This window comes from Aquarana catesbeiana, linkage group LG10 (genome assembly GCF_042186555.1).
Source record: "Aquarana catesbeiana isolate 2022-GZ linkage group LG10, ASM4218655v1, whole genome shotgun sequence".
Classification (NCBI taxonomy): Eukaryota; Metazoa; Chordata; class Amphibia; order Anura; family Ranidae; genus Aquarana; species Aquarana catesbeiana.
The window spans coordinates 59,708,424-59,733,658 of NC_133333.1; the positions used below are offsets into that span (position 1 = coordinate 59,708,424).

Here is a 25,235-nt window from a genome sequence, read left to right on the forward strand (position 1 = left end):
TCTATATAGTGTCCAGTCTTCACCCATCACGGTGGGCATAGCCCCAAAGCTGTCTTTAGAGTCTGGATTCCACTTGGATGAACCACAGTCCTGGACCTGTATGGAACTGTGCAGCTAACTACAAGCATTGCACCATGTGCTGATGTTTGTGCCCAAGAAGGATCCAGTGTCCGAAGCAACATTACAGTCTGTCCTCATGTTGTGGGGTTGGGGTACATCTTCCAAGGTTTTACAGCAGTTGCATCAATCCAAATGCACTGCTTCTATTGTTGTATTAGAAGACAGTGAAGTGTAGACTGAAGAGTCAATTGAAGAATCCGAAGTAAGATAATAATCTAGTTAAAAGTGGATGTAAACCCTCACATGCACCCAGTGAAGTGAACAGCCTCAGATGATACACAGGGATTAAACAAATCTCCCTACATACGTTTTACATGCATATCTGCGGTCTTCATCTGTATATATCCTTTAGAAAGTACTTTTTGTGTTACAGATTTTTCTCTTCCCATTAACACTGCAGAGAAGCCTGGGCATACAGCCAAGAAAGCTGATTGGAGGAGGGGCACACACCCCCTCTCATAGGCAAAGGAAGAAAGGAATGTACAGATGTCTGCTCTTAGATGGCAGGCTGGCTGCTAATTTATAGCAACCTCTCTCTTCTCTGAGAACCCGTGAGAACTTATCAGGCTGATAACATAGCTAAGTACAAGAGACACCTACAAGGCATAGTTCTTTGGAGAGAGATAAGAAAACTCTACAGATAGATGTGCCCAGCTCAAATTTCATGAATCAAGCTTACATCCACTTTAAGCTAAGAGTGATTTCCCTTTTGTACCACCACCCCCTCCCTTTAGAATGTAAGCTCTACGAGCAGGGCCCTCCTGTACCTTTTGTATTGAACTGTACTGTAATTGTGTTGTCCCCCTTATACATCGTAAAGCGCTGCGTAAACTGTTGGCGCTATATAAATCGTGAAAAATAATAATAATAATTTCCCGTAAGAGAGAAGTCCATCACCTTAGCACGTCAGTAAAAACTCAGAGAGTTGGGTAAAGTTATAGGGTGGGACACACCGGCTTGTTTTCAAAATATTTACCAGTGTCCAATCAGCTGAAGGTATCATCATATAACTCAAGGTCTACGAGTATCAAGCCTGTGTCCTTTACTGTTCAATTAATATACAAAGCTTCGGTTTTGGTTTTAATAAATCTACGGCATCACTTTACTTAGCAGAACGAGTCAGTAAAATTTTCAGTTTTTTAGTCATGCACACTATGCTCACCCTTTCACAGGTTCAATGACAGTAGCCCCAGTGTAATCTTCACCACCTTCAGATTTTACCACTGGCATCACCAGATCTTGCTTCATTGCCTTAAGAGTTAAGAGAAAAGAATATGATAACGACAAAAATTTGTGCAGATTTCTACTAATTAGAAGCCAAAACATTTTCTCAAGTTTTCAATAGTTCAATCTTTAAACTGTGAGGTTAGAAATAAAAAGCCACGTTTAACAGTGCTAAAACAAACTTGTCCCTCATACCTAGACACAGCCATATAGACAAAAAAGGTAAAAGTAACCAGCGCAAAAAAACACTATCAAATGCAGCCAACAGATAATAAACACAGCTCAATGCGTAGCCCAATACTAAACCTAAAACACTTGCACTAATCCTTCTAGGCCAGCTGCACACGGACGTAATAAATTTACTGATGTTTATACTCAGGATCTTGTTGACAGAAAGAACCTGGATAAAATGTTCCATAAAGACCTTGCATAAACACACGTAAAGGTGCGTAAGTTTATAGATGAGCAAAATTCTTCTTCATTCCCAGTGTTGCAATATACTCATTTATACTTTTGTTAACATGCACATAGATGCGTAAACACGCGTATGCTCATAAATTACTGAATGTAATATTTTTGTTTTACGGTTCTGTACACATCGCTGTATTACTGATCTTTACACAGCTGTGTGCATGGTACCATAAACAATGCATCTTGCATATTGAGGTCAGTACAAATCGTGTCTTTTTTTTTACTCCCGTGTGCAGGAGGCCTTATGCTGCTGTGTGCTAAGGAGGGGAATACTACAGCTGTATGTGAAAACAAAGGGCAAGGGGAAAACACAGCACAAAGACCATAGTGCAGTAAGAACATAAAATTAAACTTTATTAAGGAAAAAAAAAAAAAAGTATAATTCACGCACATGATGGACAGTAACATCACTGGAATAGTGTGTCCAGCCATTAGAAGGTGGCATCAAGTCAGTCCGAGAGCCCTAGCTAGGGGCAGGTTCTGTGAAATGTCTAGTGTGTAATGTAGCAAGCTCCTGCTCAAGAATAGGGAGTGCTAAACACAGAGGTGGTGGCCAGTCCACAGCACAGTCGATCCAACCTTCATCTGACGTCACTAGTTGGACAATGCACAGAGGACACGTTTTGCAGAATTTTTCTTCACCACTATTCAATTGGGCTGTAAAGGTCCAGTTCACTTCTAGTCCATTCACATTGTTGTCATCTATCTTCATAACACACTAACAAACCAAGGCTTACTAGTGGGAAGGGTTATTCTGAGCTGGCCAAAGTGATTTTGTTTGTCAGTGTCCAATCCTTCAATAGGCAGCAGTACAACCAAAAGGTGAACAATTTCCGATGTCTCTTAAGCCAGCCATATATGGATCGAAATTCAACCAGTTTAGCAGGGACAGGCCGATTTAGATCCATGTACGGGCAGACTGCTTGTACAGACATCGATTTACTGTTGACATCTGTAAAACCAACCTGTCGGATTTTCCCCACTCGATCAGCACAGTGGCGTACCAAGGGGGGTGCGGGGCTTTCTGCCCCAGGTGACACATTGGGGGGAGGCCTAACCTGTCTCTATATGCCACCCTAACCTGGCTCTATATCTCTCTCGCTATAGATAGATAGATCTATCTATCTAACCCTAACCTGCCACTATATCACCCTAAACTGGCTCTATATACCACCCTAACCTGCCACTAAATACCGCCCTAACCTGGCACTATATACCACTCTAGCCTGCTAGTATACTACCCTAGCGTCACTTGACCTGTGGTGTGCTGCCTGACCTCCTGGGGGGTGCCAGATATAGGATCCACACCAAATGCAGGCTATAGCCGGAAGCACTGATCAGTGTATTCTGACAGCAGGGAAAATTCCCCCATCCCCATTGAGTGTGTGGATGGGTGAATTGAGTAATTCTTGCTTTCATTCAATTTGCTGGTTGAACGAAAAAAAAATAAAAAAAATAAAAAAAAAAAAGGGGCTGCTCTAATGGAGAATTATATTTCACTGTTGTATGATTACAACTTCACAGAACTGCTGTTCAAATAAATATATATTTAATTGGCTGTCTACATGTCTATTTGCATTGATTTACAGAATAATCCTGCAACTATCAGGTGAGAATAGCTTGGCTCCAACAAGGAATGCCGATCCATTATTACATACCTGTCTGAGTAGCTGTGAGACCACTTTTATTTGCTGCCCACGGGATAACAGGTAATTGAGAGGCACACCTGTCACGCGAGCCATTTCCATGTAATTTATGACACACATGAGCTTCTCCATAAGACGAAGTGGTAAATAGGCATCTTTCAGGCAGTACACAGCCAGCCTTCTCCTTGTTTGTTCATTCCCATTCTACAAAAATTACAAGCAGAAAACATGTAAAAAAAAAAAAAAAATTATAACACTAGAGCTGCCACTTAGAATGATAATGAAATATAAAAGGTATTTTAAATGAAAAAATAGTGACGCTGATATCACAATATAATAGTGAATTAAATACTAAACAGTGTACTAATATACAATAACATGTGAATAGTGAGAACCGTAAGTAAAAATAAGGATAGCAAAAAATAAAATTAAAGAAATTTCCATAAAATTAAAGTCTGTTAGTGACAGAAATTCCCTTAAGAAAACACACTCACCAAATTTAAATGCCTTGCACTCTCTCATGCTCGGCATTAACACTTTAAACCCACTAGGGTTAATAGTACTTTCGATATCCAACCGTGCAAAACAGAAGAGGATTGCTCCACATGTAAATGAGAATAAGTACTTCCAATAGTGTAATAACGTAAAAGCAATTTATTATAAAAACTAAATCTTCAACCATTAAACTCACATCAATCCAATCACAATTAGCATAAAAAGGCAAACTCCTGTTTGCAAACTGTAGAGGCGTATTGTGGTCAAGGTGGACCCACGGTGTAACCTCTAAGTCTCGGCCTCACTCGCTCGTTCGTCAGTATCGATACGTCACATCCGGTAAACGTCATGCGTACAGCCAGTCACGCCCCGACATGTTTTGTCATGAAGACTTATTCATGAATAAGTGAATAAGTGACCGCAATACACCGCTACAGTTTGCCAACAGGAGTTTGCCTTTTTATGCTGATTGTGATTGGATTGATGCGAGTTTAATGGTTGAAGATTTCGTTTTTACAATAAATTGCTTTTACGTTATTACACTATTGGAAGCACTTATTCTCATTGTGCACGGTTGGATATCGAAAGTACTATTAACCCTGGTGGGTTTAAAGTTTTAATGCCGAGCATGAGAGTGCAAGGCATTTAAATTTGGTGAGTGCCTTTTCTTAAGGGGAGCGGAATCACTGTCACTAATGGTGTGGTGGAAGAAAATTTCTTTAAGATATTTATTATAGAAGAATTATCACCGAGTCAACCACTTGAAGTTTATCACTTTTATGGACTTTAATTTTATTGAAATTTCTTTAATTTATTTTTTGCTACATTTTTAAATTATGGTTCTCACTATTCACATGGTGTTATTGTATATTAGTACACTGTTTAGTATTTAGAAGCAAAATAAGATAAAAGGTCTGTAGTCACCAGTGATACACCTCCATCCCTATATACATATGCAAAAAAGGAGAGTCGCCCTGGGACTTTAAATGAGGTGGTCACAGTTAGCCACTGAGTAACAAGAGTAACAGCAGTATAAATGTACATATTATATATATATATATATATATATATATATATATATATATATATATATATATATATATATATATATAGTGGGGGCACCCCTTCATAAGGAGGCATTAGGACACTGCTTTGTATGGTTCTGCCCCCAGGGCTTCTTCTGGCCTTGTGCTTGACCTTACATAGTTAGTCAGGTTGAAAAAAGACACAAGTCCATCCAGTTCAATGTTAAAAACAATAAATAAATAAAATAAAAAAATATCGTACAATCCAATATACCCAATTTTATACCCTCAGTTAATCCAGAGGAAGGCAAAAAACCCCAGCAGAGCATGCTCCCATTTGCTACAGCAAGGGAAAAAAATTCCTTCCTGATCCCCCAAGAGGCACCCTGGATCAACTTTACCTATAAATGTTAGTACCCAGTTATATTATGTACATTTAGGAAAGTATCCAGGCCTTTCTTAACCACTTGACGACCGCCTCACGCCGATGTACGTCGGCAGAATGGCACGGATAGGCAGAATCATGTACATATACGTGATCTGCCTTCCGCGGGTGGGGGGTCCTATCGCCGTACCTAGTTGCCCGTAAGGCCAGACGCTGGTACAAAAAAGTGTCTGTTTATTTATTTCAATTGGCTTTGCTGAACGCTCATGTGCTATACAGAGCTTCAGGACGGACGGGATCCTTCCTTAAATTCCAGGAAGAGATCGTCAGAGCCCTTCTGTATCCAGACGGTGCTTTACTTCACCTTCCCCAACCAAATGCAGTAATCTGGCTGCATGAGAGGCATTTTCCTTATGCCCTCCCGAGTACAACTACCCAAAGAGCCCCCCAAAAAAGATGTCGTGTCTGCAGCAAGCGTGGATTTAGGCGTGACACCCGGTGTTATTGTCCCTCCTGTCCTGGCAATCCTGGTCTTTGCATGGGTGAATGTTTTGAACGCTACCATACACTAGTTGAGTATTAGCGTAGGGTACAGCACTGCACAGACTAGGACACACTTTCACAGGGTCTGCCAAGATGCCATCGCATTTTGAGAGACCCAAACCTGGTACCAGTTACAAAAGTTAAAAGTTACTAAAAAAAGTGTAAAAAAAAAAAAATAGTTGTTGCTTTATTATTCTCTCTCTCTCTATTGTTCTGCTCTTTTTTACTGTATTCTATTCTGCAATGTTTTAATTGTTGTTATGTTTTACCACGTTTGCTTTTCAGATATGCAATTTTTTTATACTTTACTGTTTACTGTGTTTTGTTGGTAACCATTTTATTGTTTTCAGGTACGCCATTTAGCTGCAGAGCGGATTTATTTATCTTGACAGCAACAGCGTTTGCTCCCACGATACATAAACCCGTGACTCCAGCGCTGTTGGAGGTGATTTCACCACCACAGTTACATACTTCAGCATATATGCCGTAGCGTGGGGGCAGCAGTGGGTGGAGGAGAGATTTGCTCCTGCCTTTTGTGGGAGGATGCCCCAATGCTTCGGCATATATATATTTTAGGCACAGGTTGAGTTAAATGTTTTATTTTTTACTATGTTTTTTTTTGTATTTGCTTTGCAGGTATGGTAAGTCTTACTGTTATACTGTATTGTTACTTTGTTTTATTGTTAACCATCATTTGCTTAGCAGGTACGCCATTCAGTTGCAGCGCGGATTTATTTATCTTGACAGCAACAGCGTTTGCTTCCACGATATATAAAGCCGTGACTCCAGCGCTGTCGGAGGTGATTTCACCACCACAGTTACATACTTCAGTATATATGCCGAAGCGTGGGGGCAGCAGTGGGTGGAGGAGCGATTTGCTCCTGCCTTTTGCGGGAGGATGCCCCCATGCTTCGGCATATATAAATGGTGCATGTATGCCCATCATTAGAAGTGGGTGGATGAAGGGAGGTATTCTAATGGTGGGCATACCCACCGATCAATATCTTTTTTTCATTCAGCCCACAGGCTGCATGAAAAAAAAGTTTACAATATATGCCCAACAAGGACCAGCAACGTACTGGTATGTTGCTGGACTTTGAGTGGTTATACCAGAATGATGCCTGCAGGTTTAGGTATCATCTTAGTATCATTCTTTTCAGCCAGCGGTCGGCTTTCATGTAAAAGCAATCCTAGCGGCTAATTAGCCTCTAGACTGCTTTTACAAGCAGAGGGAGGGAGGGAGGGAGGGAATGCCCCCCCCCCCTGCCCCCCCCCCACCGTCTTCCATGTTTTTCTCTGGCTCTCCTGTCCCAACAGGGAACCTGAAAATGCAGCCCGTGATTCAGCCAGCTGACCATAGAGCTGAACAGAGACCAGAATGGCTCCAAACATCTCTATGGCCTAAGAAACCGGAAGCTACAAGCATTTCATGACTTAGATTTCGCCGGATGTAAACAGCGCCATTGGGAAATTGGGAAAGCATTTTATCACACCGATCTTGGTGTGGTCAGATGCTTTGAGGGCAGAGGAGAGATCTAATTTTTTTAAAAAAAGAGTACCTGTCACTATCTATTGCTATCATAGGGGATATTTACAAAAAAAAAAAAAAAAAAAAAAAAAAAGCACCTCTGTCCCCCCCTGCTCTCGCTCAAAGGCGAACGCAAACGTCGGTCTGGCGTCAAATGTAAACAGCAATTGCACCATGCATGTGAGGTATCACCGCGAAGGTCAGATCGAGGGCAGTAATTTTAGCAGTAGACCTCCTCTGTAAATCTAAAGTGGTAACCTGTAAAGGCTTTTAAAGGCTTTTAAAAATGTATTTAGTTTGTCGCCACTGCACGTTTGTGCGCAATTTTAAAGCATGTCATGTTTGGTATCCATGTACTCGGCCTAAGATCATCTTTTTTATTTCATCAAACATTTGGGCAATATAGTGTGTTTTAGTGCATTAAAATTTTAAAAAGTGTGTTTTTTCCCCAAAAAAATGCGTTTGAAAAATCGCTGCGCAATTACTGTGTGAAAAAAAAAAATGAAACACCCACCATTTTAATCTGTAGGGCATTTGCTTTAAAAAAATATATATTGTTTGGGGGTTCAAAGTAATTTTCTTGCAAAAAAAATTTATTTTTTCATGTAAACAAAGTGTGTCAGAAAGGGCTTTGTCTTCAAGTGGTTAGAAGAGTGGGTGATGTGTGACATAAGCTTCTAAATGTTGTGCATAAAATGCCAGGACAGTTCAAAACCCCCCAAATGACCCCATTTTGGAAAGTAGACACCCCAAGCTATTTGCTGAGAGGCATGTCGAGTCCATGGAATATTTTATATTGTGACACAAGTTGCGGGAAAAAGACACATTTTTTTTTTTTTATGCACAAAGTTGTCACTAAATGATATATTGCTCAAACATGCCATGGGGATATGTGAAATTACACCCAAAAATAAATTCTGTTGCTTCTCCTGAGTACGGGGATACCACGTGTGAGACTTTTTGGGAGCCTAGCCGCGTACGGGACCCTGAAAACCAAGCACCGCCTTCAGGCTTTCTAAGGGCGTAAATTTTTGATTTCACTCTTCACTGCCTATCACAGTTTTGGAGGCCATGGAATGCCCAGATGGCACCCCCCCCCCCCCCCAAATGACCCCATTTTGGAAAATAGACACCTACACACCCCAAGCTATTTGCTGAGAGGTATAGTGAGTATTTTGCAGACCTCACTTTTTGTCACAAACTTTTGAAAATTGAAAAAAAGAAAAAAAAAAAATACATTTTTCTTGTCTTTCTTCATTTTCAAAAACAAATGAGAGCTGCAAAATACTCACCATGCCTCTCAGCAAATAGTTTGGGGTGTCTACTTTCCAAAATGGGGTCATTTTGGGGGGTTTTGTGGTATCTTGGCATTTTATGGCCTTCGAAACTGTGATAGGTAGTGAGGAGTGAAATCAAAAATTTACGCCCTTAGAAATCCTGAAGGCGGTGATTGGATTTCGGGGCCCCGTATGAAGCTAGGCTCCCAAAAAGTCCCACACATGTGGTATCCCCGTACTCAGGAGAAGCAGCAGAATATATTTTGGGATGTAATTCCACATATGCCCATGGCATGTTTGAGCAATATATCATTTAGTGACAACTTTGTGCAAACAAAAAAAAAAATTGTCACCTTTCCCGCAACTTGTGTCAAAATATAAAATATTCCATGGAATCAACATGCCTCTCAGCAATTAGCTTGGGGTGTCTACTTTACAAAATGGGGTCATTTGGTGGGGGGTTTGTGCCATCTGGGCATTTTATGGCCTTCAAAACTGTGATAGGTAGTGAGGAGTGAAATCAAAAATGTATGCCCTTAGAAATGCTGAAGGCGGTGCTTGGTTTTCGGGGCCCCGTATGCGGCCAGGCTCCCAAAAAGTCCCACATGTGGTATCCCCATACTCAGGAAAAGCAGCTAAATGTATTTTGGGGTGCAATTCCACATATGCCCATGGCCTGTGTGAGAAATATATCATTTAGTGAAAACTTTGTGCAAAAAAAAAAAAATTTGTCACATTCCCGCAACTTGTGTCAAAAAATAAAATATTCCATGGACTCAACATGCCTCTCAGCAAATAGCTTGGGGTGTCTACTTTCCAAAATGTGGTCATTTGGGGGGGGGGTTGTGCCATCTGGGCATTTTATGGCCTTCAAAACTGTGATAGGTAGTGAGGAGTGAAATCAAAAATTTATGCCCTTAGAAATCCTGAAGGCAGTGATTGGTTTTCGGGGCCCCGTACGCGGCTAGGCTGCCCATGGCCTGTGTGAGCAATATATCATTTAGTGACAACTTTTTGTAAATATTTTTTTTTTTTTTTTTTGTCATTATTCAATCACTTAGGACAAAAAAAAAAATATTCAATGGGTTCAACATGCCTCTCAGCAATTTCCTTGGGGTGTCTACTTTCCAAAATGGGGTCATTTAGGGGGGGGGGGGGGTTGTACTGCCCTGCCATTTTAGCACCTCAAGAAATGACATAGGCAGTCATAAACTAAAAGCTGTGTAAATTCCAGAAAATGTACCCTAGTTTGTAGACGCTATAACCTTTGCGCAAACCAATAAATATACGCTTATTGACTTTTTTTTTTTTACGAAAGACATGTGGCCGAATACATTTTGGCCTAAATGTAGGACTAAAATTGAGTTTATTGGATTTTTTTTTTTTATAACAAAAAGTAGAAAATATCATTTTTTTTCTAAATTTTTGGTCTTTTTCCGTTTATAGTGCAAAAAATAAAAATGGCAGAGGTGATCAAATACCATCAAAAGAAAGCTCTATTTGTGGGAAGAAAAGGACGCAAATTTCGTTTGGGTACAGCATTGCATGACCGCGCAATTAGCAGTTAAAGCGACGCAGTGCCAAATTGGAAAAAGTCCTCTGGTCCTTATGCAGCATAATGTTCCGGGGCTAAAGTGGTTAAAGCAATCTACTGAGCTGGCCAGAACCACCTCTGGCGGGAGTCTATTCCACATTTTCACAGCTCTTACTGTTAAGAAACCTTTGCGTATTTGGAGATGAAACCTCTTTTCCTCTAGACGTAAAGAGTGCCCCCCGTGTCCTCTGGGTTGACCGTAAAGAGAATAACTCAACACCAAGTTCACTATATGGACCCCTTATATATTTGAATATGTTGATCATATCCCCCCTTATTCTCCTCTTCTCCAGAGTGAATAAATTCAGTTCCTCTAATCTTTCCTCATAGCTGAGCTCCTCCATGCCTCTTATCAGTTTGGTTGCCCTTCTCTGCACTTTCTCCAGTTCCCCGATATCCTTTTTGAGAACTGGTGCCCAAAACTAAACTGCATATTCCAGATGAGGTCTTACTAATGATTTGAACAGGGGCAAAATTATATCTCTCTCTCTAGAATCCATACCTCTCTTAATACAAGAAAGGACTTTGCTCGCTTTGGAAACCGCAGCTTGGCATTGTATGCTATTATTGAGCTTATGATCTACCAAAACCCCCAGATCCTTCACCACGGATTCCCCCAGTTGTACTGTGCATTGAGGTCAGCTTGTAAATTGGAGACATCCTGTAAGGACATTATTCCACTGCATAGCTTGGTGTCATCTGCAAAGACAGAAATGTTACTTTCGATCCCAGACCCAATATCGTTTATAAAGATATTAAAAAGTAAGGGTCCCAGCACCGAACCTTGGGGTACACCACTGATAACCTTAGACCATTCAGAGTAAGAATCATTAAACACTACTCTCTGAATTCTGTCTTTCAGACAGTTTTCTATCCATTTACAAACTGATATTTCCAAGCCTGTAGACTTTACCTTACACATGAGCCGCGTGTGGGGAACTGTGTCGAACGCTTTGGTAAAATCCAAGTATACCACGTCCACAGCCACCCCTCTGTCCAAGATTTTACTTACCTCTTCATAAAAAGAAATCAGTTTGTTTGACAACTTCTGTCTTTCATGAATCCATGCGGTCTGTTGCTTAAAATGTTTATTTCCAACTCGTCTATGTGGTCTTTTATTAAATGCTCCAGTATCTTCCCGACTATAGAAGTTAAACTAACAGGTCTATAGTTACTTGGTAAAGACTTTGATCCTTTGTAAATATAGGCACCATGTTCACCCTGTGCCAATCCAGGCTTGAGGCTTACCTCCTGAACCCGACGGCGGAGGCCGTCAAAACTGCCTGGAGGCTGCAGCACCTGGTGCTGGGGAAGAAGAACGTTTAAATGAAGGACGCTTACTCCTTCTTTTAACCGGTAAAAGGACACTCTTACCACATGAAATTTTTTTGGATATACTTACCCAAGTCATCTTTGAACAACCGTTCCCCATGAAAAGGAAAACGCGCCAATAGCTTTTTGCACGGCAACTCAGCTGACCAATGCTTCACCCAGAGAATTCTGCGCATATGCACAGATAAGAGGGCAAAGCGTGACGTCCACCGAAAAACATAAGGCCCTTGGCAGCTCCACTAACTTTAGGGCTACTTCCCCTTGAGTAGGGACACTTTTAATTGACAAACCCCTATGGCTGCTACTGCAGGCTGTACTGCCGACCCAGCTATAGAAAAAGAGGCTTTAAGTAAAGATTCTAGCTTCTTGTCGGCTGGATCTTTGAAAACCTGGACATTGTCTATTGGACAAGTTAGACTCCTATTTACAGATGAAATAGCAGCATCCACTGCTGGCAAACTCCACTTTTTAGTGAATTTTTCCTCCATTGGATAAAGAGAAAATCTCCCAGGAGGGAGAAAAAAAAAATCTGGGTGATGCCAGTCTGCATATACTAGTTGCTCCAGTAGTGGGTGTAAAAGGAAAGCATGTGGGCTCTGTGAAGGCCTCAAAGAACCCAAAGAAGAAAAGGGGGCCTCAGCCACCTCCGCTTGGGGCAATTTATATGCCAAACGGACCAATTCCATAAGGGATTGGACCAGCAGTTTTTGGGATTGCGATGCTGAGAAGGGCTCCTCTGAGATTGAGCCCTCAGAAGAGGGGTCATCTGCCTGCCCCTCTTCCCGGTAACCCAATGGCACCTAAAGGTCATCTGCCCATTCTTATTCCAAAACTGGAAGGTCAGGAGGAGGAGAAGGGGACCTTTCACTTTTTTGCTGGATTGGGAGACAGACACAATCATGTTGGCTATCTTTCCCTCCAACCCAGCTAATGCTGAAGTCAAATCATCCTTGGTGACGTATGCAGAGGCTGAAATGTTGGATGTAGCCACTATGCCCGATAGCCTCAAGGGCTCAGAATGGTTAGTTGCACCTGGCCTTTCAGGGGAGGATAGTACTGTGGAAGCATGACTAGGATTCTCAGACCCTGACAGCGGCGCTCTTGCGCTCCACCCTGCTGTATTCCCCCCACCTTTCTTTCGATAAGACATAATCTCAAGCACAAAATGCAGAGGTACTCACAATATGCATCCACTGCTGAGCTGTAGTCCAGCAAAAAAAATGCCGCCATCACTGCTCAGCCTAATTGCCCATAAACGTGCCTTTACATGCCTGTATCCACATCTATACAGCACTTATCAGTATACTCTCTGTCCCTCCGTCAGCCACCAGACTCATCACAGAGTCACAAACTTTATGGCCTACGCCATTCTATGTGCACGCTCGCTGCCCATGTGCATGCCGGCCGCGCATAAGCCAAGCCCCCTGCATCCTGCAGGGGCCTTTTCCAGCTGACCTTTGCGTGCATGGACGAGGCGGTCCTGTCTTATCGGGACAGCTCGGGGGGCTGTGTATTGTGGGGAGATGCCGGCCGCCCCCGCTCCCCTCCTGAGAACCAATCTCTGGGGGGAGGACTGCATGCCGTGGGTAGGAGGCGGGTGGTCCCAGGGAACTGGCAAACCAGGATGAGGGGTAATGCAGTCTCCAAAGGAGCATGACAAGCATGACAAGCAGGTATGTTACAATACACCCTGTAGTGGTGAAAAATAGGCAAGGCATTCGCTACTCAAAAGAAATCCTTTGAAGTGAACCAAATGTGTTCCTTTCCCAGGTTTTTTTCCCTTCGTTTTTTTTTTAAACTTACCATTCCCGCCGCCGGTTTTGCTGGAAAAAAAAAAAAAAAAAAAACACAGCCACCCATCACGGAGGGAAGGTCCGTTCAAGGACCGGGTCCCCCTACATATTGGGGTCCACACCCTTGGACCTGTACAGCACCCTTACCAGGACAATGCTTTGGATTAGTCATGTATCCAAGAGCCTGTATTCCTGGGTCCAGCCCTCAGAAGAAGAGCATTACAGGCAAAAGACCTTGTTTCTTCTTCCACAAGGCTCGGGTACCATCCATTTTGGCCTTTCTTGCCATTTTGAATAGATTCACTTGCATAGCCCCTTAATCCTGGCAAGGATTTTTCCAACTGGGCCGTTTTCTTCAAGAACTTCAATCCACCGTGACCATCACCTTGAGACACTGGCGAAAAAAAACTGAGGTACTTCCTGTATGGGAGGGGTTATATAGAGGGGGGAGTTCATGTCTTTGGGTGTGCCAGTGTCCATTCACCTATAGGTGGCATATAATCCACATGGTAATTACTATGGCTGCTCTGTGTCCCGTGATGTACGATAAAGATTTAATAAAATATTTATAAAAATGTGAGGTATGCAGTCACCTTGTGAGATACTGTATATATTAAACTTACTGGGATGGGGAATAGATGTATGCAGAAAAGAAAATCTGTGGAAACCTTTTTGGTTCTTGCTGCAAAAAACAATACAGCTGAAAATATATTTGGTTCCTCTTGCCCTCCTCATCCATAATCTTTAAAGGAAAAATATTTTTTTTTTTTTTTTTTTTTTTTTTTTTTTAGTAGACACCCACTTTTACACAAATATCTAACATGAAGCTGGTTACAGGAATAGGCCCAGTGAATAGAGACAAATTACTCATTTGCTGAATGGTCTAAAGTTGTTAGTGGTGTACTCCAAGGTTCTGTCTTGAGGCCAATGCTGTTCAGTTTTTTATAAATGATATAGAGGTTGGAATCAAGCACTCAATTTCAATATTTGCTGACCATACCAAATTATGCTGGGAAAGAAGTTCATCATAGAATGTGGCATCATTACAGGAAGACCCCAATATTTGCTGCTGGACACACTTTGTGTGTGTTCAGAAGCGATCACTGCAAGTAGTCTCTGGATGTGCAAACAGCCACGGATAGCTGCAAATGCCGCGACCTGTCATTAAAGTGTACAAGTTTGGTAGCCACAGCTAGTCACTCACAAGTCACAAAAACAGCTGCAGGAATCCTTATGCTGCCATTTCCACAATAATGAAACTCATTATATACTCACACAATAATGAATACATTGTAGTTTCCATTAATTAACTATAAAGCCTTTGCTAGCTTTTACTACAAGGGTCCAAAGAATTTGTTTTACCGTAAATCAAAGGATTTCTGGGTTAGCCAAATAAGATTTTGCCATACCTGTAGATCAGTGATGATGGAATGCTGTACATCTTCCTTCTGTTCTTGCAGAAAATGGTAACTGACCGCATTCAGAGTGTATGAACGTAGCTTGTAGTCTCTAAGAAGTACCTATGTTTATAAATGTAAAAAGGAAAAAAAAAAAAACACAAGAATGTATTAATATGACTGTTGTACATTTAAAAAAATGAATCCTTAAAAAAATTTAAAAAAAACCCAAACACCAGCCCTGCTCCAGTGGCTAAGAAAGCATACATCCTCACTTGTAACCCATGTAACCCCATGAACAATAATCTAAAACACTGCAGGTTGGGCAGACACATCCCCTCTGCCCGGCATCTCAGCCAAGATCCAACCAGGAGATGGAATGCGCAAGGAGTACTTGTCAATGTCTTACTAAAAACTGCAACCCACACATCTCGGTTGTCCCATTTCCAAAGTCTTAGACCCCTTTCACACTGGAACGCTTTTCAAGCGTTTTAGCGCTAAAAATAGTGCCTGTAAAGCGCCTCTCAAGCCACACCAGTGTGAAAGCCCGAGTGCTTTCACACTGGGGTGGTGCGCTTGCAGGACAGGAAAAAAAAAATCCTGCAAGTAGCAACTTTGGATCAGTGCAGGAGCGGAGTATATAACGCTCCCAAACCGCCCTGCCCATTGAAACGAATGGGCATCGCTACGAAAAGCCTGCAAAGCGCTTCGACAGCGCCGCAACACGGGAGCAATTAACCCTTTTGGCCGCTAGCAGGGGTTAAAAGTGTCCCGCTAGTGGCCGAAAAGCAGCACTATAACAGCGGTAAAGCGCCACTAAACCTAGCGGCACTTTAAAGCCAACGCCCGCACCCCCCCAGTGTGAAAGGGGTTTTATGTTGTTTTCCCTCCCCCAATCGGTTCTTCCACATACATCCAGTAAATATGAAAAAAAAAAAAAAAATAGGATATACTAATTGTCCATATTGTTGCTAGTGATAAAGAACAAGACAGTAGTGAAGAAAAACAAACAATACAGATAAAAGTTCCAGCCACAAACCTTTTTTTTTTTTTTTTCAAACACTGTAGCTGCTGACTTTTAATAAGGACACTTACCTGTCCATGGAGCCCGCAATGTCATCCCCCCAAGATAGATATATGGGGTAAATCCACGCAGTGGTTGAGTGTAGTTAGGATATGGGGCTGCTGCCTCTACAGATACAATACCACCTAAGTGGAGTGTATTAGAATTTGGTAAAAAGCAGGAGTAGTTATGACGCTGCCCTTGTGGGGTTAGAAAATTTTTTTTTCTATTAGTGGACAATTCCACTATATATTACCTGGTGTACATAACTCCTATAGATCTAGAGTATTATTCTTAAAAATTATATTTATGAGCGAAACAAAAAAAAAAAAAAAAAAACCTATATGTACCAAAATAACGTGAGTGTTTTAGATCTGGAATCTGTGACTGGTACTCGGTTACTAATAATCACATTGTAATAAAAGTGAAATATCAACATAAAATACTTCAATTATTTCCACAAAGTGTATTTGTGCTAAACCAGTGCTATAAATGTCATAAAGTGACAGCTGCTAAATCATACAGAATCATACAAAATGTCCAGTGCTATGAATTCCATAAAGTGACTGGTGCTAGATCATACAAATTCATACTAAATATCCAATATAAAAGGTGACTGATGTGTTTTTAACCAGTAATCTTGGATAGGAAAAGTTCCATTAATGAAAAAAAAGTTCTTTTTGGAGTATTTTAGGATGTTCAATCTCTGAGAAACAGATTTCTGTGGGAAAACTTCTTATCCAGGTGCTGGCTTTTTAATTAGTGCCTTATCTGCATGCTCTGATACTGCTTGCTCTCACCGGATTTTCTTTCCCCTGCAGGGGTGCAGGCAGTCACAGTATCTGCCACTGTGTAGCAATCATAGATGTCTCCAAACTTTACTTTCCGTGTTGTTTTGATGTATTACATATAAAAGAAAGGAGGGATACCCATAGCGTAAAACCGTATAGGAACTTTTATTAAAGCTTAATAACACTGTGGTACTCACATTTTCAATTTCACTTTTATTACAATGTGATTATTAGTAACCGAGAACCAGTCACAGATTCCAGATCTAAAACACTCATGTTATTTTGGTACATATAGGTTTTTTGGGTTTTTTTGTTCTTTTGCTTTTTGCTTACAGGGATATGTAATGTAATACTGACACATAATCACACACATAGGTTGGACTTGATGGACTTGTGTCTTTTTTCAACCTCACCTACTATGTAACTATGTATGCTTCGCTCATAAATATAAAAATATAATTTTTAAGCATAATACTCTAGATCTATAGGAGTTATGTACACCAGGTAATATATAGAGGAATTGTCCACTAATAGAGAAAAAAAAATAAAAAATTCTAACCCCACAAGGGCAGCGCCATAACTACTCCTGCTTTTTAACAAATTAAAAACACATCAGTCACCTTTTATATTTGACATTTAGTATGATTTTGTATGATCATCCCCCCCAAGGCCAATCTGTCTAACGGTTTGGGTGCAGGCGCCGCCATTCTAACTAAGGGAAACCGGCAGTGGAGCCTTGCAGCTTGACTCCCGGGTTCCCTACTGCGCATGCGCGAGTCGCATGGCACTTTGTGAATGGCCAGCATGACTTCTGGGACACGCACAGGGGGGTGATCAACACACAAGAGGACATGAAGTCCTGCGCCGCAGCCCGGCTGGAACGGAAGTACACTTAGTACTTCAGAAAAGGCGAGTTATTAAAAAAAAAAAAAAAAAAAATAGTCAAAAACGAGTGGTGGAGGGGTCGTCTTTCCTTTAAGACAAAGTTATAAAAGTGGGTGGAACTCTGCTTTAACAAGCAGCAGTAAACAATTACTTAGGGCTAACCCAATCAGGTATCAATCAAGTGATTTTTTTATTTTTTTTGTAATGGTGCAGAATTCAGGGCTTGCCAAACCGATCCTGGCTTTACCATTGCTATCATGAACCTGGACTCGCTACCTAGTTATCAGACCTTGTGGACATCACTGGCTGTCTGCTTGTTCCAAGTCACTAGAGCAAGAACAGGAACACCAACCCCACAGCCTGCACCTTTGAATATGTCAGCTATGTAAACCTCACAAATTTCTCAATTTACTGTTGGCACCGGAGATGGGGAGGCAAAGGTGCTTGAGGCCTTTCTGTAAAACTAATTTTGAGCCGGCTGGAAATTAGACCAAGTGGAACTGGACTAAGTGGTGAGTTAAAAACCAGAGTTGAAAACAGGAAGTTATAACAGGGTTCAAAGTACCCGAGTGTTGTCTGAGAAGTGTGTGAATTGTTTGTACCTGTGTATTCTTATGTCAGCGAGTACCTGTGTATTGTATTGTTTAGTAGTGTCAGGAAGCTAGTTGTTAGGTAATTTGGACAGGGTATAATCCCAATCCTCATTAAATTGGTAGGTACGATGCCCAGCGGGTGTGGAGATGGGACTTGCAGCATGTATGCATTCCTTGATTATCTGATCAAGGGCGAATACTGATGTGAAAAAGGTAAGCACATTGTTTCCCTGGAAGCCCAGGTTCTGAATCTAGGGAAGCAACTGTCAGCACTGAGAAGACTCTCCATACTAAAGGAGAGCTGGGAACATAACTGACAGGGGCAAGCACAGAGGCGGGTGGAGACAAAGGGGTGCAGGCACCAGAAAAAAAGAAAAGAGTAGATGGGTGACAGTCAGGAAGGATAGAGGGGGAAGTGCCAGGGAGGCCGATCCTGGGCTGGAGCATCCCAATAAATACACTCCATTGAGTGACATTGGTGAAACCAGTCAGGGACCAGCACTGCTGGAGCTGAGGGACTCCTCCAGTGAGAGTTGGGGGGACAAAGGGAAAGGAAAGGATAGACAGTTTTTGGTGGTAGGGGACTTAATTCTTAGAAGGACAGAGAGGGCAATCTGTCACAAAGACCTGGTGGACAGATTACTGGGAGGGGCTGGGGAAGACCCGGCTGTCATGGTGCACGTTGGCACCAATAACAAAGTCAAAGGCAGCTGGAGTGTCCTAAAGAACGATTTTAGGGACTTGGGAGCTAAACTGAGTAAAAGGACCTCCAAGGTAGTATTCTCAGGAATACTACCGGTACATCGATCCACACCAGAAAGTCAGAGGGAGATTAAGTAAACAAGTGGCTGAGAAGCTGGTGTAGTAAGGAGGGGTTTGGGTCCCTGGAGGACTGGGCCGACTTCTCAGTCGGTCACCAGTACTATAGAAGGGATGGACTGCACCTAAATGAGGAGGGTGCAGATGTGCTGGAAGTAAAGATGGACAAAAAGTTAGAGGGGTTTTTTAAACCAGGCGACAGGGAGAGGGTCCAGAGGTAGAGATAGTCAGCACGGAACATAGTCCAGAGGGTAGTATTGGGGGCATTAGTGGTAAGTTGACTAAAGCACATAAGCCCAAGGTAAGTATAGTAAAAAGTCCTAGTTGCAATCTCGGAACACCCAGTAAGAGGGTAGTATGCAACCGGTCTAAACAACGTGGCATGTTCACCAAAGCCAGGAGCCTGGTGGACAAGATGGGTGAACTAGAGATACTGTTGTACGAGGAGGATTTGGATTTTGTGGGAATTTCGGAGACCTGGTTCAACAACTCTCATGACTGGCTGGCAACCATTCAAGGGTATACCCTTTATCGCAGGGATAGAGAGGGTAAAAAAGGGGGAGGGGTATGCCTGTATATCAAGAATAATGTACAAGTGAATGTGAGAGATGACATCACTAAGGGAGCTAGGGAGGAGGTGGTCTTGCAGGACAATTTCATGGGTCAGATGGTAGACGCACCAACTAGAAATAAAGCGTTACTAGATCTAACAATTACCAGCAATACAGACCTGATCATGGATGTGGAAATATGGGGCAATTTAGGAAACAGCGATCACAGGTCAATTGGCTTCAGTATAAATCACACAAATAGTTAACATAAGGGAAATACAAAGACACTGGATTTCAAAAGGGCCAACTTCCCTAAACTACGAACTTTGCTAGAAGATATAAATTGGGATAAAATCTTAGGAACAAAGAACACTGAGTATAGATTAGTCAGTGCATCCCATTGGGTAATAAATTTAAAAGCGCGAACATAAGTCCTGGATGGCTTAACGCCAAATGTAAAAATGCATATAAAATAAAAGCAAAAGAGAAGGCTTTCAAAAAATACAAAGTTGAGGGATCATCATCAGCATTCAGACTTTATAAAGAATGCAATAAGAAATGTAAGGGTGCAATTAGGGCGGCTAAGATAGAACACGAAAGACACATAGCTGAGGAGAGCAAAAAAAATCCCAAGAAATACTTTATGTATGTAAACAGTAAAAAAAGGGAGGACAGACCATATTGGCGCCATAAAGAATGAGGAAGGACATTTGGTTACAACGGATGGGGATATGGCGAAGGTATTGAATTTAATCTTCTCCTCGGTCTTTATAGGTAATCAAGGGGCTTTAATAACCAAAACTGCAGTGTTTATCCTCGTGACACATCACAGGAAGCACCCTCATGACTAACAGAGGACAGAATTAGAATTAGACTTGGGAAACTTCACATTAATAAATCACCAGGATTGGATGGCTTGCACCCCAGGGTATTTAGGGAACTCAGTCAAGTAATTGCCAGACCATTGTTCCTAATTTTTACTGACGGTCTACTGACTGGAATGGTACCAGCGGATTGGAGAAAAGCCAATGTGGCAGTTAGCCTAACATCAATAGTATGCAAGCTCTTGGAGGGGATGATAAGGAACTATATACAAGATTTTAGTACTGAAAACGGTATCATTAGCAGTAATAAGCATGGATTCATAAAGAATCGTTCTTACCAAACCAATCTATTAACCTTCTATGAGGAGGTGAGTTGCCATCTAGATAAAGGAAGCAAAAGCACTTGACACAGTTCCCCATAAATGTTTGCTGTACAAAAGAAGGTCCATTGGCATGGACCATAGGGTGAGTACATGGATTGAAAACTGGCTACAAAGGTGAGTTCAGAGGGTGGTGATAAATGGGGAATACTCAGAATGGTCAGTGGTGGGTAGTGGGGTCCCACAGGGTTCTGTGCTGGGACCAATCCTATTTAATTTGTTCATAAACGACCTGGAGGATGGGGTAAACAGTTCAATCTCTGTATTTGCGGACAATACTTAACTAAGCAGGGCAATAACTTCTACGCAGGATGTTGAAACCTTGCAAGAAGATCTGAACAAATTAATGGGGTGGGCAACTACATGGCAAATGAGGTTTAATGTAGAAAAATGTAAAATGATGCATTTAGTGGCAAAAATATGAATTCAATCTATACACTAGGGGGGAACCTCTGGGGGAATCTAGGATGGAAAAGGACCTGGGGGCTTAGCAATGGCATGCAATGCCAAGCTGCTGCTAACAAAGCAAACAGAATATTGGCATGCATTAAAAAAGGGATTAACTCCGGGGATAAAGCAATAATTCTCCCACTCTACAAGACTCTGGTCTGGCCGCACCTGGAGTATGCTGTCCATTTCTGGGCACCAGTCCCCAGGAAGGGTGTACTGGAAATGAAGGGAGTACAAAGAAAGGCAACAAAGCTAATAAAGGGTCTGGAGGATATTAGCTATGAAGATTGCTTGTGAACACTGAACTTAATCTCTCTGGAGAAGAGACACTTGAGAGGGGATGCGATTTCAGTTTACAAATACCATACTGGTGACCCCACAATAGGGATAAAACTTTTTTGCGGAATGGAGTTTAACCACTTCCGGACCGCCGCACGACGATGTACGTCCAAACTTTGAAGGGGGCTATCGTTGTTATGGCAGCAGCTAGCTGCCATAACCCCGGTATCCCCGTTTTCGTGCGGTGGCCGGCTTTCTGATAAAAGTGGTCCCTGCAGCGGATTCGCCGCGAGATTACTTTTATCGGTGGCGGGAGAGGGGCCCCCCCCTCCTGCCGCGATCCGGTGCCCTCCGCCTACCGGAGCCATCGGTAGCGGCGGAGGCGATCGCATCCGTCTCCATCCTGTGCCTGGAGACGAGTGAGGCTAAGATGGCGCCCACTCGTCTCCATGACACTGCTGGGCGGAAGCAACGTCAAAACGTCACTTCCGCCCACGCCTCTTAAAGGCATTTTTTTTAAATGACTTTTTTTTTTTTTTTTTTTTAAATTGCATTTTAGTGTAAATATGAGATCTGAGGTCTTTTTGACCCCAGATCTCATATTTAAGAGGTCCTGTCATGCTTTTTTCTATTACAAGGGATGTTTACATTCCTTGTAATAGGAATAAAAGTGACAATTTTTTTTTTTTTAAACAGTGTAAAAAAAATAAAATAATGTAAAATAAATTTTAAAAAATTTTTTTAAAAACCCCCCGTTCCGACGAGCTTACGCGCAGAAGCGAACGCATACACGAGTAGCGCCCGCATATGAAAACTGTGGTCAAACCAAACGTGAGGTTTAGCCGCGACCGGTAGAGCAAGAGCAATAATTCTAGCCCTACACCTCCTCTGTAAACGCAGAACATGCAACCTGTAGAATTTTTTAAACGTCGCCTATGGAGATTTTTGAGGGTAAAAGTTTGACGCCATTCCACGAGCGGGCGCAATTTTGAAGCGTGACATGTTGGGTATCAATTTACTTGGCGTAACATTATATTTCACAATATAAAAAAAAATTGGACTAACTTTACTGTTGTCTTTTTTTGATTCAAAAAAGTTAATTTTTTCCCAAAAAAGTGCGCTTATAAGACTGCTGCGCAAATACGGTGCAAAAAAAAGTATTGCAACGACCGCCATTTTATTCTCTAGGGTGTTAGAAAAAAAACACATATATAATGTTTGGGGGTGGTTCTAAGTAATTTTCTAGCAAAAAAAAAGCCTGTTTTAAACATGTACACACCTAAAATCCAAAACAAGGCTGGTCCTTAAGTGGTTAATAAGACACGTCGCCACTCATTAAATTAGCAGAAAAGAGGTTTAATCTTAAACTACGTAGAGGGTTCTTTACTGTAAGAGTGGCAAGGATGTGGAATTCCCTTCTACAGGCGGTGGTAATGAGGACAAGGACAGAAAACAATGCCAATGACAATGTTTATTACTTTTTATGCTTTCCTGCCCCAATAAGAACAAAGACCCACATTTTATTGTGTCCAAGGGAAAAGGAAATAATAAAAACCACAAAGTTAAAAATCTAGTTCCAGCTACATTTTTGTTTGGGTTTAGGCTCGGTTCACACTAGGACGACTTGTCAGGCGACCTAGGTCGCCTGACAAGTAGCGTCCCGTTCAGTACAATGCCACTCCGACTTAGAAAAAGGTTCCTGTACGACTTGGGCGACTTGCATAGACTTTTATACAGAAGTCATTTTGCAAGTCGCCCGGGCAGTCGTGTGCAGGTCGCCTTGGTGAGGCGACCTGCAAGTCGTGCCGCCTCTGGTGTGAACCGAGGCTCAGCAGTTAAGAGTTTAAAGTGTATCAAAATGCAACCCAGTGTATTATATTGCAGCTTTCCAGTCCTTAGATAAGGTGTAGATTTAATTAGAATGCCTTCCCCTCATCTCATCTTCATAGCATAGGCGAAGATGTTTTCTAGTTCACAGAGTTAAAATGGGCAGAGTATAAAACACTGCTTGCAATTTCAGAACGGCAAAGTCACAGGAAGTTACAAGGTCACCAGATTTCCAGTAAGCCTTTTTTTTTTTCCTTTAACCACTTCAGCCCCAGAAGAATTGGCTGCTCAATGACCAGGTCATTTTTTGCAGTTCGGCACTGCATTGCTTTAACTGACAATTGTGTGGTCGTGCAACGTTGTACCCAAAACAAAATTGATGTCCTTTTTTTCCCACAAATAGAACTTTCTTTTGGTCGTATTTGATCATCTCTGCGGTTTTTATTTTTATACGCTATAAACAAAAAATGACAATTTTGAAAGATACACAATATTTTGTACTTTTTGCTGTAATAAATAGCCCCAAAGCGAATTTTTTCCTCAGTTTAGGCCTATATGTATTCTTCTACATATTTTTGGTGATAAAAATCGCAAAAAGCGTATATTGATTGTTTTGGGGTTTTTTTTACTAGTAATGGCAATTTTTATCAAGACTGCGACATGCAGATTACTGTAAAATATGTCACTGGCAGGGAAGGGGTTAACACTAGGGGGCGATCAAGGGGTTAACTGTGTTCCCTAGGTGTGTGTTCTAACTGTGGGGGATGGGAGGCACTATAGTAGCTAAGAGATTGCGGTTCCCAGCTTGTAGGAACTCACAATCTCTCTCTCTCCTCACAGAACTGGGATGTGTGCGTTTACACACACACACACGTGTCCCTGTTCTGCCTCTCGTGCCTGCGATCGCCGGTGATGAGCATCGGCACCCCTGCTGTGCAGCGGACACGCGCCTGCTATCCTGCTTAAAGGGACCGACATATAGCTACAACGGTTCGCAGGATCGTGACGACCTTATGCAGTATGACGGCGGCTAGTTGGCAAGCGGTTAATAACAGCGGCGTAATTAATAGACCAAAAGGGAGCAAATAAAAATAATGTTCATTAAGATTTACAAATTTAGGTTAAAATTCAGCTTCTAAAAATGCTGTTTTCAAGTTTCTAATTCAGGAATCGTGTGAAGGGAAGAGGGGTACTGCTGGGCTAAACTGTAAATGTATGTTATGGCCAGTTAATATCTAGAAACCATAGGAAAAAAAAAAATCTACTAGACTACCAAGGCAATAGGTCATTTTTATAAAGAAAATTCAGATACTGGTAGGGCTGCGACCATCATAATCAATTAGTTGGCCGATTATTGTTTCAATAATTGGGTGAAAACCTAGAAAAAAAAAAAAAGTGTGGTTTAATATGTAAAGTTTAAAAAAAGACTATTTATTCTTGAACATCTATATGCAGTGGTAAATATAAATATCCAGCTATGTGGTTAGGGAACAAAATATCTATTCCAGTTTGAGAATAACGGAAGAGATATTTATACTATATTAGAGGTTGAATTACGTACATTAAATATGAAGTACTTTGTGCGCTGTTATGGACCTTACAACCAACACCGATATACAAAATACCAAAGAATAATATATCACCCTAAAATACACATGAAAAAGCAGATATTCACCGATTTTACATAAAAAATATTAAGATAAAATTCATGATTCTCATTTTATCCAGTATCGTGCAGCTCTAATGTAAACCGAAAATTTGACTCAAGTGGTTAAGTGTATATAAAAACTGATGTAAACTGATCCGTGTTTTTTCTTTGAAAAAACGTGACTAAACTGACAAAACAAACTGAAGGCATGTGTCAAAGGGGTCTTAGCATATGTATACCAAAGCATCACTAGACATGTTGTGGTCTTTGTTTAAGATGAGCTGCTAGGGTACAC

General features: G+C 41.6%; 1 protein-coding gene across 1 annotated transcript in view; it reads right to left on the reverse strand.

Annotated features, from left to right (window-relative positions):
• Positions 1 to 25,235, reverse strand: part of POLD1 (DNA polymerase delta 1, catalytic subunit) — a 340,630-nt gene that overhangs the window by 255,415 nt on the left and 59,980 nt on the right. Inside the window, exons 12-14 of the mRNA XM_073602248.1 lie at positions 14,843 to 14,953; positions 3,474 to 3,665; positions 1,283 to 1,371 (exon numbers count right to left, since the gene is read on the reverse strand). Coding sequence (XP_073458349.1) covers positions 1,283 to 1,371; positions 3,474 to 3,665; positions 14,843 to 14,953 — 392 coding nt within the window. The remainder of the gene's footprint in view (positions 1 to 1,282; positions 1,372 to 3,473; positions 3,666 to 14,842; positions 14,954 to 25,235) is intronic.